General features: G+C 40.9%; 2 protein-coding genes across 5 annotated transcripts in view; one reads left to right on the top strand and one right to left on the bottom strand.

Annotated features, from left to right (window-relative positions):
• Nucleotides 1-2,526, top strand: part of Armc10 (armadillo repeat containing 10) — a 17,978-nt gene extending 15,452 nt beyond the window's left edge. For all 4 annotated transcript variants that reach the window (XM_023724311.1, XM_023724310.1, XM_023724312.1 and 1 more), the window contains 2 exons: nt 877-948; nt 1,641-2,526. In XM_023724311.1, coding sequence (XP_023580079.1) covers nt 877-948; nt 1,641-1,895 — 327 coding nt within the window. In that variant the 3' untranslated portion in view covers nt 1,896-2,526. The remainder of the gene's footprint in view (nt 1-876; nt 949-1,640) is intronic.
• Nucleotides 2,527-3,038: 512 nt separating this feature from the next.
• The window catches only part of Napepld (N-acyl phosphatidylethanolamine phospholipase D), a 42,817-nt gene continuing 35,166 nt past the window's right edge, over nt 3,039-10,689 (bottom strand). Inside the window, exon 5 of the mRNA XM_004639264.3 lies at nt 3,039-6,292. Coding sequence (XP_004639321.3) covers nt 6,176-6,292 — 117 coding nt within the window. The 3' untranslated portion in view covers nt 3,039-6,175. The remainder of the gene's footprint in view (nt 6,293-10,689) is intronic.

Here is a 10,689-nt window from a genome sequence, read left to right as displayed (position 1 = left end):
TTTTATTTATTTACTTGGTACAGGGTCTTGCTACGCAGCTCGGACTTGTAGTGATCCTTGTGTCTCAGCCTCCCCAGAACTGAGATTACAGGTGTGCACCACCATGCCCGGTTTTACAGTTGGCTGGCACAGTGCACCTGGGGTTCCAGGGTGGCATGGCATGTGGTACAGGGAATGGATCCCAGGTCCTTGTGCTTGTCAGGCAGGCACTTAGATCACTGAGCTATCTCCCCTGCTCCAGATATTCTATTTTAATATTTGTATTATTTTTCAGTAGTAAATGATAAGAATGCTGAAATTTTAGTCAGCTATTAAATATTTGTTTACTAATTATACTGTGTCTATACATATGACTGTAAACATTTTTCACATAAAAAAGATAACCTCAGAGATCCCTCATAATCAGTAAGAGAAAAGTGGCTGTATCACTTACTCAGTCTTGGTAACCAAACTGATTCACAATTTCCATATCTTCAGTAGAAATGAACTAAACTTTGAGAGGTTTTTTTCTGTTCCAAGGAACATATTTCCCATATTTCCCATGATTCCCAGCAATCATACTAGAGATCACTTAGTACCCCTCAGAGCTTACAGGGGCTAAGGGTCGTGAGGGGGCTTGTGCAGGCATTCGCAGCATCCCCCCATGTCCGTAACGGTGGAACTGGAAGAGGGCTGAGCAGCATTGCTCTGTAATAATTCCTCCGAGTGGGGCCAGTGGCTCGCAGAGTTCAGAGAGACAGACGTGGTGGCGTGAAAAGCCTGAGTCTGTCTAAAAGCACAGGCAGGACTTCACAAGGGGGACACAGTGAGGAGAAGGCCAGCCAGAGATAAGATTCCTGCCTGCTGGTCGGAAATAAACTAGTATTTTCATTTCAGGTTCAAGTATTGAAGCTGCTTGTCAATTTGTCTGAAAATCCAGCCATGACAGAAGGACTTCTCACTGCCCAAGTAAATAGATTACATACTTATTTTGTAAATACACATATTTGTAAGTTTGGATAGATAGATCTGGAAACATTCACCGCAGAATGTTCCCAGGGGTTATCTCTGAGGAGCACTGTGAAGGTGTTGCGTTATCATGATTTGCACATAGGAATTTCCTAAATATTCTGTAACAGCATACTACCAGAGACAGCAGAACCCAGCCCCCAGCATGTGCCAGAGGCCGGGCTGAGTAGACATGTGGTACTTTATCTCCTGGGGCCACTTTATCTTCTGAGGCCTCTGGTCAGGTGGAGACAAAGATGTGTAATAAATGAATGAGACAGTTAGAAGCTGCTCTGCATGTTCCAAAGGGTGCTGAGATGGCATGGGGCCCACCCCCTGCAGAAGAGGTACTGTCCTCGTGTCCATCTGCTCAGCCCTGCCCCCACCTGGGTGGCAGAAACGGGACTAGTCAGTGAGGTCTCAGAACCCTATGGTGGGTCCTACCTAAAAAGGGAAAGGATGTTTTTCCAGATGACTTCATTCTGGGATTTGAAGATCTTACTTTTTAGCTAAAATGCAAAACCTGTTTCCATTAGTGTACAGTACAGGAGTGTATAAGATTTTACACATATAAGTTATGCAGAGTTCTGTGACAAGATTTTTAAAATGTAAAATAGTATTTTATGTGCAAATGATACTGTTTCCTATTTCAGGTGGACTCATCATTCCTTTCCCTTTTTGATGGCCACACAGCACAAGAGATTCTCCTTCGAGTACTTACACTATTTCAGAATATAAATAACTGCCTCCGGCGGGGAGGCCTTTTAGCTATTCGGCCTCCCCTCCCTACAGGTTCCTTGTTCTCCCTTTTATATGGAGAGGATTGTGTCCAGAAAATGAAAGCTTTAGTGTATCATCATGATGTGGAGGTGAGAGAAAAGGTTCTAACAGTAATACCAGGCTTCTGACTGGCTGTCTTGTTCCAAGAGTAATGCAGTCTGCAAGGTAGCGCACGGGAACTTACTGTCTTTTTTATAAAAGCATTCTCCCAGCTGCTGATTTTGAACATATTTTAACACAGTACAAGTTGATCATCTCAACTTGACATGATGCTGAAAGATTTAATATTTGAAGCATTTCGGATTTGGGGTTTTTTAATTGAGGGTGTTCAGCCAATAAAAGTTTATGCATATATTCCAAAGTCCCAAAAACTACAAAGTATAAAACATTGACCCCCAACATTTCAAATAAGGGATACCCAATGTATGTAACTTGCTAGATCTTCCAGTCCATGTTATTGATACTAAACAAATATAAGTTTGGACTGAAATCTGTTCTGCTATTTGTCGAAATACCTATTGCCTTCACATGAAGTGGCAGTGACCTTTATATATAGAAGACCCCCTTCTCTTGGAAGTGACTTACAGTGAGTGACTCATCTGAGATACCATTTGTATGGGACTCTCTCACTGTTCAGAAACTGCCATAAGAACAGTGTTGCCCTTTAGTAGCAGGGAGGTCCCAAGTTATATCCGCCTGCAAAGCTAGCCATACTGGTTTCAGAAGTCTATTGTAATCATCAGAACCAATTCTCACCATTTCTAGTCAGTAAAAAAACATAAATTAGTACTTGTCTACTCCCTGGGTGCTGTATATGTTACCAATAAAATACTGCAGTCAGTCAAAATGGCCATCCATAAGCAATAGGTTGCATCAATTAGCCAGTATAAAAAAGATAGTCTGTGCTAGCATAGAAAACATCCATGATGTATAGTTCCCAAAAGCACATGTGAGGGCCAGGGAGATAGCTCAGTAGAGTAAGTACTTGCCTGGCAAATGCAAGGTCCTGAGTTCAATCCCTGGTACCACAAAAAAAAAGCTCATGTGGTAAAGGAAATATGCACAATATGATCACATGTGGGTTTTTTAAAGTAATATTTATGGAAAGGACAGTTCTAGAGTAACTCTTGGGAGGGGATAGAGACTGGGAGGTGAGGGATAGAACTTTTCTACGAATGCTCATTTCTACTGTTTGAAAGTGTTTGTTTGTTTTACCATAAGCATAAATAGTATGTTTTTAATAAAAAGGAAAAAACTGACAAGGCTATTTATGTTTTTCCCTTATTGACAGTATTTTATTTTCATCCGTTTTTTACTAAAATTACAATATATGAACATTTCTCAGGTAGTATTTCTTTAAATAATATTTTCTCCCATAAGCTCTATCAGTATATTTGAAGTCAGCCAGGTTCTGTAATACTCAGGTTCATATCCCCTATCATGCTTATCACTGAGTAAATAAATATTCAAGCAGCAGGTTCCTAGTTGTGTACTTAAATCCCTAAGAGAACTCTTAAGTTTCATTTGTAAATACACAAGAGTATTTCCAAAGGAAATTACAATACTCAAACTGAAAAATGTCCTCAGGGTTATCCTGATACAGAAATCAAACTCTGAAGAAATATTTTAACAGTTCAAAAAGGGTTTATATATGATGAAAAACTGAAATTTCCAATGGGCTGGAATAGTATAACAGCTAAGAATTATACTTCTGTATGTTGGTGATACAGTAGAGGTACATAATAAATCCTGGAAAGGCACATCTCTTTTTAACAATTTAAAAACCTATCTCCCTAGTTAATATAAATATGTATTCAACATGTGCACATATTAAAAACCAGGATTTGTTTTCATTGTGCTTTAGTAGTGCTGGGTTCTAAAACTTTTCCTGTTTTTAATCCAATTTTACTTCGTAAATTAGAGCATTGATTCTGAAATGTCACAACGCTAGAGTAAAGGGTAATTGCTATTGAGGAAAAACAGTGAAATACACAAATAGATCCTTCTCCTGTAGGTGAAGACACATCTTAACTTTTGTTAGGTGGTGAGGTGTATGAATGTTGCTCAGGATGTCCTCTAATCAAAGGTGAACATGAAATTGAATTTGATGTTAAGAGATAAAAGGTGTCACAGTGTATATTAGTGAATTGAATAAACTTTTTTCAAAATGTATCTTCACCCTGCACATAAACCCTTCAAAATGTAAGTAAATGGAGAAGTGGAAACCACTCAGTGAGTTTTGGTAAGGCATGATACTGATCTTTGATAACATCAGTGAATAAGGACTGTGAATGGCAATGAAAATTAAAGCTTGTGAGGAAGCCTAGAAAAACAAAGCAGGCCCAATTAAATAGAACATAGTATGTAAGTGGTTGGAGGAGCTGTTAAAGAGTACACATATGTACAGGAGTAATGCTAAGGCCATTCATGGAGAGTAAGAACTGAAGCGACATCACTTTGCTTGCTTCAGCGGCAAGATGAACTTGCAGCTCGATGGGCAGCAACAAGGATGTGACTACAAGAACGCTGGCCCCAGACTGACGCCCGTGTCCTCACGTTAGTGCACATGACTGAGAGGTTGCTGCTCCTTCAGTTTTGTCTTCGAGCTTATTTTCTCTTAGGATTTCTTTTGTGCTTCAGTATCCCCAAGTCACATGTATTCACATACATTATAAACACATATTGCACAAACACTTCCCTTTGGCTGATTTGAAACTTTTCAGTGAAAATAGTCCATTTCAATAAAGATCACCTGCATTAGCTATTATTTCCAAATTTATAAAATGAGTGGGATGCAATTGTTAGGAGCCTATTTTCAGCTTTCAAGTGTACCTACCTACGTGAGGCAGTGATCTCTTAGAGCATGTTCTCCTTTAGATCTCTAAAGTGCTTTTGGGAATCTTTATTTGACACAATTTGGAGGTAGGTCAAAATTATCCTCTTGTTGCACATGAGGAAGAGGCACAGTGAGCATAGTGACTTCAGGTTACAAAGAAAATTCAAGATGAAACAATGAAAACAATTCAGATGTAGTACTAAGTGTGTCATGCGTGCATCCGTGCACATTCCAATTACAGAGCAATGTCCAGATAGCATTTGGTTTAGAAAACTCATTTTGTATCAGTGAAGTTTACTTTACCAAGCCTATGGGCCTGGAACATGTAGTGGCCCTCGGATAGGGTCTTACACACTCCCCGGTGAGCCTTCTGCCTCAGCCTTCAAGAGCTTCGGGATTGCAGGTATGTGCCACCATGTACGGCTGATAAAATTCAACTAGCTGACACCTAGTATCTATTTTCTTAATCACTTGTGTTCCCCAAAGATACCATCCTTAGAGGTCATTTAATACAAAAATATGTAAGACATCTTAATCATGAATCAAAATATTTATAAATATTATTGATAATAAGATTAGAGTTAGCAAACCAGGAGAAATATGCATATAGAGTAATGGAAAATGAAAGAAATCAAAGTCAAAATATATCATCTATTTACATGTAAAATCTACATTTATCATCTCTGAAATAATTACAGCTATATCTGTGCTTACCAAAAGGTGTTTTAGAATAAAAATAGAAAATCTCATAAATCATTCTCATCACCACATCTTTTCCCTTCCTCCAACCATGTCTCCCTTTACGGCCTCAGACCAGAGAGCTAATTTGGGGAATCATAAATGTGTTCCACTCTTAAAAATGTAACTCATGGTAGTCATGAGTGTACAGAATGTGGACATACCTAATGCCAAGAAAACCTACACTTTTAAAATGGCTAAAATGAAAAGTTAATGTTATATGTATTTTAATCACAAAATGTCTTTTAAAATGGTAATTTGGCCCAAACACCTGTTTTTATGCATACCAAAATGCATCACCTAACATTTGGCATATGCTAAGCTTGACGGCGCAAGAGCTGCTACGTTTATAAGCATGGGGGAGTCAGCCGTGTCTCTTACTACAATGTGCATATTAGATGTGTGTGCAGAGGCCTCTGAAGAGATCCAGGCAGACAGCCTTGGCTCATCTTGAAGCCCTGACAGAAAAACAGGTGCCTCTTTAATACCAGTGTTTCACAGCCTCAGAAAATTCTACTACTACTAAAGTATAATGCTTTAGTTTAAAAAAAATTTTACTGAAATGCTTATACCATTGATATATTTTTATACCCACATTGACCACTGCTCATTATTTAAACAACCCACCCCTGTACTGCCTTCACAGTTTTCATGAGCTGGTCATCATAACTGGTAAGCAAGTTATTACATAAAACAAAATGCACACTTGTAGGCATTGTTTCCAAATGAAAAAGCCTTAACTCATGAATTTCTTAGTCTGTTCATTTGTTCTCAAATTTATATCAAGTATGCCTTTTTCATTAACAGCTCTTCTGCTCATCTTTATTTAAAGTTTTAATCATCAGTATTTAAGTATCTTGATTCTCCGTGCTTCAAGACAAAAAAATCTTCAGTCTTAAGTCCGTATCTTTCCAGAGCTTCACTCAGTTTCACAGGAGGCTCCAAGTAATGCTGGCAAAATACAAAGGGAAAAGGAAAGAAAAATTAAACATTTATATATTTAATTTTCAAATGTAAGTTTGAGATTTCAAATATAAATTCAAATTAAAATAACCAAACTAAAATTGCCACATAATACAATACCCTGTAAGTGCAGCATTAGCAAATGAGTCAATCATTTTTTAATAGTTTGGCTTTGTGAAGTCAACAGATGTGTCTATTAGGTGTCACCTGACAGCAAATACAGTCCCACCTGAGACTGAACATCTTTAGATTATATGAAAGATGATCATTTTCACCGTATGTATGTCAGGCTAAATGGAATCTGTGCCAAAAATGATTAGAGAATTGAGTGTTACCAACATTTTTTAAGCAAACAGCAATTTAGACTGTACTAATTTAGACTAAGCCAGTGCTAGATTTCGGCTGGAGGAGTGATGTGATTCTCAGGACCTCCAGCTCCAAACAGAAGCCACAGAGGGCCCCGGAGATAGAAGCGCAGGAGGAGTGGCCTCGCTCCCTTTATGGTTTCAGCTTTTCATAGCCCATGAAAAGTGAAGGCAGCATATGGAACGTTCCAGAATGTTTCACACATTGGGAACTTCCAGATAAGTTGAGACTACTTGAATATAGAATTAAATAGCAATTTCTTTCTTTTCCTTTTTTAAAATGTAATTAGTACAGGGTCTACAGGGTCTCACTACACAGATCGGACTCCTAGTGATCCTCCTGCGTTCAGCCTCCCAAGCGCTAGGATTACAGGCACACATCACCACACCCAGTCTCCATCTCTGTCTTAGTGCACCCTGGGGGCAGGATGGAAAAGCAATAGCAATTTATAAAGAAATTAAAGTATGTGAAGAGACTATCTTATTTCACTTTGGGTCTAAATCTTTACATTGTATAATAACTATTTTGCTGCTTCACTCAAAGGCTTTTTTTCTTCAGTCTGAAAAACTGAAATTTTAAGTGAAAAAAAAAAATCCCTTTTTGTGATATAATCACAAGTGGCATTGGCTCCAAGGCACAGGGGCATGGCAGAGGGGCAATGAATCATGGCAGTGGAAGACACCAAAAGCAATGAAAGGGAAATGGAAAGCAAGCCTCTTTCTCTCCCGTATATCATATGCAGGCTGCCCACCCTAGGACAAACATAGCACTCACATCCCAAATGCGAGCACCAAGCAATGAACCAGTCACAAACTCTAGACTCAGATGCCCTTGCAAAGCCTACCCACCATGACTGCATAAGGCTTTAGGAGGACATCCAGAAACAAACCTTAACATTACCTTATTGATACACAAAATTTTATGTTTTATACATCATTAAATAAATTTAATTAAACATTAAAGGAGAAGAAAAAAATCAGTGGCAAATCTGCCTCTCCCTTCATACAACAAGCACCCTCTGAGTATGCAAATGATGTGCTGGGCCAGAGACTACACTAACATGCTTGTCCTTTCGAGCTTCCGTTCTAGCGCAGAGACAAAAGAACTAGGGAAGAGCTACTACATGAATGTGTGTTAATGAGCTCTGGAGAGAAGAAAGATACAGGATATAGGGAGACAGGACGGGCGGGGGTTTGGGGCTTTATCCTGACACAGGGGCACATGATATCTGAATGATATCATCATGATATCATCATATCTGAAGCAAGACCTGATGGCACAGACCACACAGGCTTTGGAGGCAGCTGTGCGACCCGAGGCTTTGACTCCATGCCACTAGGGCAGAGAGGCATCGTGATTTGACTCTAATTGTAAGCAACAGTAGAAAGCACGAAGAAGGTAAGAAGTGGTCTAATTCTGAGTCTGATATGAAGGCTGACCTGACTGCAGGGAGACGGGAGGGGGCAACTGGATGAAGGAAAGGAAACACAGAAGCCAAGGTTTCAGCGTGGGTAACTGCAAAGGAAGGCTATTTACAGAGATTGAAAGAAGTCTGCGGGGATGTGACGAAGTTTGCTTTTAGACTTAAGTTCCAGAAACCCAAAGGCTATCCAAGGGGAGATGGCAAGAGACAGCTGGGTATCCACGTGCAGAATAGGAAGGGGTCTGAGATAGTGAGCTCAGTAGACAGCTAACATTTAGATCCCCAAGGGAAAAATCAACGAGAATGAGGCCCAAGGACTGCCACACAGATCGCTCAGTGCCCAGAGGGCCTATGATCAATCCAGACTAAGGAGAGGCAGCAAGGCACACAATGGAAGCCATGCGCAGGTCTGGCAACAGTTACTGGTCACGTGCAGTCACTGGCTCCCTTCTATTTTTATGGCTGTGTTTAAAGGATACCTTTCAAGTGAATAACTACTGAGTGATCTGGGTTTTAACTACACTTCATTTCCCATGTTGCTAGAGATTAACCATTTATGAATAGATGGCTCATAATAAGAATGCACCTTCAGTCCATTTTACACACAGAGAAAGATCGTTAATGTACTACCAGAAGACTTAACTCTATCAGAACCTAAGTCAAATTATCCTTGCAGTTATTTTTTTAAAAAACATTTTAAAATGAGAAAATTCTTTTTCACTGATAAATAACTGTATTCAACTCTGTGTTCTTTATGTCTTGCCAACCATACACATCCACAGTTACCCTACTGATAATTTCTCTCCTAAGCTCTATTTTTAGTGTAGAGTATGGTGTATAGATTTAGTGTGGATTTTGGAATGTTCTACAGGAGCACACTCTCTGTAATCTGCCTACATTAGCAGTAGCTTTCTGAGTTCCTTCAACGGTTAGCTCTTCACTATTTTAGCCATCTATGGAGTGACCTTGAAATGAAGTAGCACAGGCTTCTGAGTGAAAAACTATCTTGTAACTCAAGCACTTTGGTTGACAAGGGAAAAGAAAATGTCCCACAGCCAGGGACACAAACAGCTACATGTAAAGTGAGTCAGTGAATCCCAGTGAGCTCCACAAGAGTAAGTGGTCCAGCAATCCAGCGGCTGTAGAGCCAGGCACTAGCCCATGTCAGCTGCTAAGGTCCTACCTAGGTATCTGCAACCCACTACAACAGAATCTATCAAAATAAAGACCCTTAGCACGTTAGCTTATATATGATACCTAAAATTTGTTTCCATCGAAACTAGTGATTTAAGTTTTAGGGTTTAAATATATCATCTAGGAAATCTACTTATTGGGGCTGGACAAATAGCTCAACAGATTAAAGTGCCTGCTTAGGCAGACACAGGGGCCGGGAGTTCGATCCCCAGGCCTGCCATGCTGACCCCATGATTGAGAACAGGCATGGTATAACGCGCTTGTAATCCCAGCACTTGGGAGGCTGTAAACAGGAGGATCACACGTCTGATCTACGCAGTGAGACCCTGTAAACCCTGTCCTAAATACAAAAAAAAAAAAAAAAAAGGAAATCCACTTATTATTTCTTAGATTAAATATTGCTATTTATGTGCAATTTTATAATACTGCCAAGGTACAGACCTCATTATTCTGTTTATATTCCAGTGTGTGGCTGTTGTAACTGTGTATATATAGCTTCAAAATTCAGAACTCTAATCCTAGCTGAGGCCCCAGTGAGTGTGTGGGAAAGCTTTCAGCTACCCTGCACCGGAAGGACCTGCCGGTCCAAGCCCAGGTGCAGCGTGGGTGAAAGCCTCTTTCCCCCCGCTTGGAACACCCTCCACCACTCCACAGCACCCCCACACCACCCTGCCCACTGAGTGAGAATTTCTGCCGTGTTATGGGGACCCCCAGATCCAGTCCTAGCCCAGGACCCGGTGTGTAGGAGAGCTTCCGGCTACCCTGCGCCACAGGGACCTGCCGGTCCAAGCCCAAGTGCAGCATGGATGAGACCCTCTTCCACCCCCTTGGGACCCCGCCCCACCACACCACAGCACCCCCCCAACCCCGCCAGCCAGTGAGAATTTCTGCCACGTTCTGGGGACCCCTAGATCCAGCCCTAGCTCAGGCCTGGTGACTGTGTGAGAGAGCTTCCTCTCCCCGCTACTCGACCTTGTCCCCTCCAGACTCAGCTCTGGCCTGGCATAGAGACCTGGGGTGAAAGTCTGCAGCTGCAATCCCTGCAGAGAGTACAGGACAAAACCACTCAGCTAGTCCAGGAGAAGAACATCTTGCCAGAGGGGCACAACAGGTTCACTCCCAAGGGCGGCAGCAGGAAGGAGCTGAGCACAGAAGCCAAACCCAAGGCAGGCACACCAAGATAAATCCAAACTTTGTAGATCTGCACCTGAATTTCAGTAGGTGCTAAGGTTATAACTGCACCAAAGTTCTACAACAAAGGTCAGAAGACACTGCTACACAAAATGACAATGAGAAGGAGCAAAATGCAGTCTCAGACCCCAAGCCTACCCATAACAAGTGCAGAGGACACTAACACAGAACAAATTGGGAACCACACAGCTGAAATCAATGAATCAACAGC

This window comes from Octodon degus, unplaced genomic scaffold (assembly GCF_000260255.1).
Source record: "Octodon degus isolate 3935 unplaced genomic scaffold, OctDeg1.0 scaffold00108, whole genome shotgun sequence".
NCBI lineage: Eukaryota > Metazoa > Chordata > Mammalia > Rodentia > Octodontidae > Octodon > Octodon degus.
The sequence above is the reverse complement of the archived record's forward strand: the minus strand, read 5'-3'. Positions and strand labels throughout refer to the sequence as shown.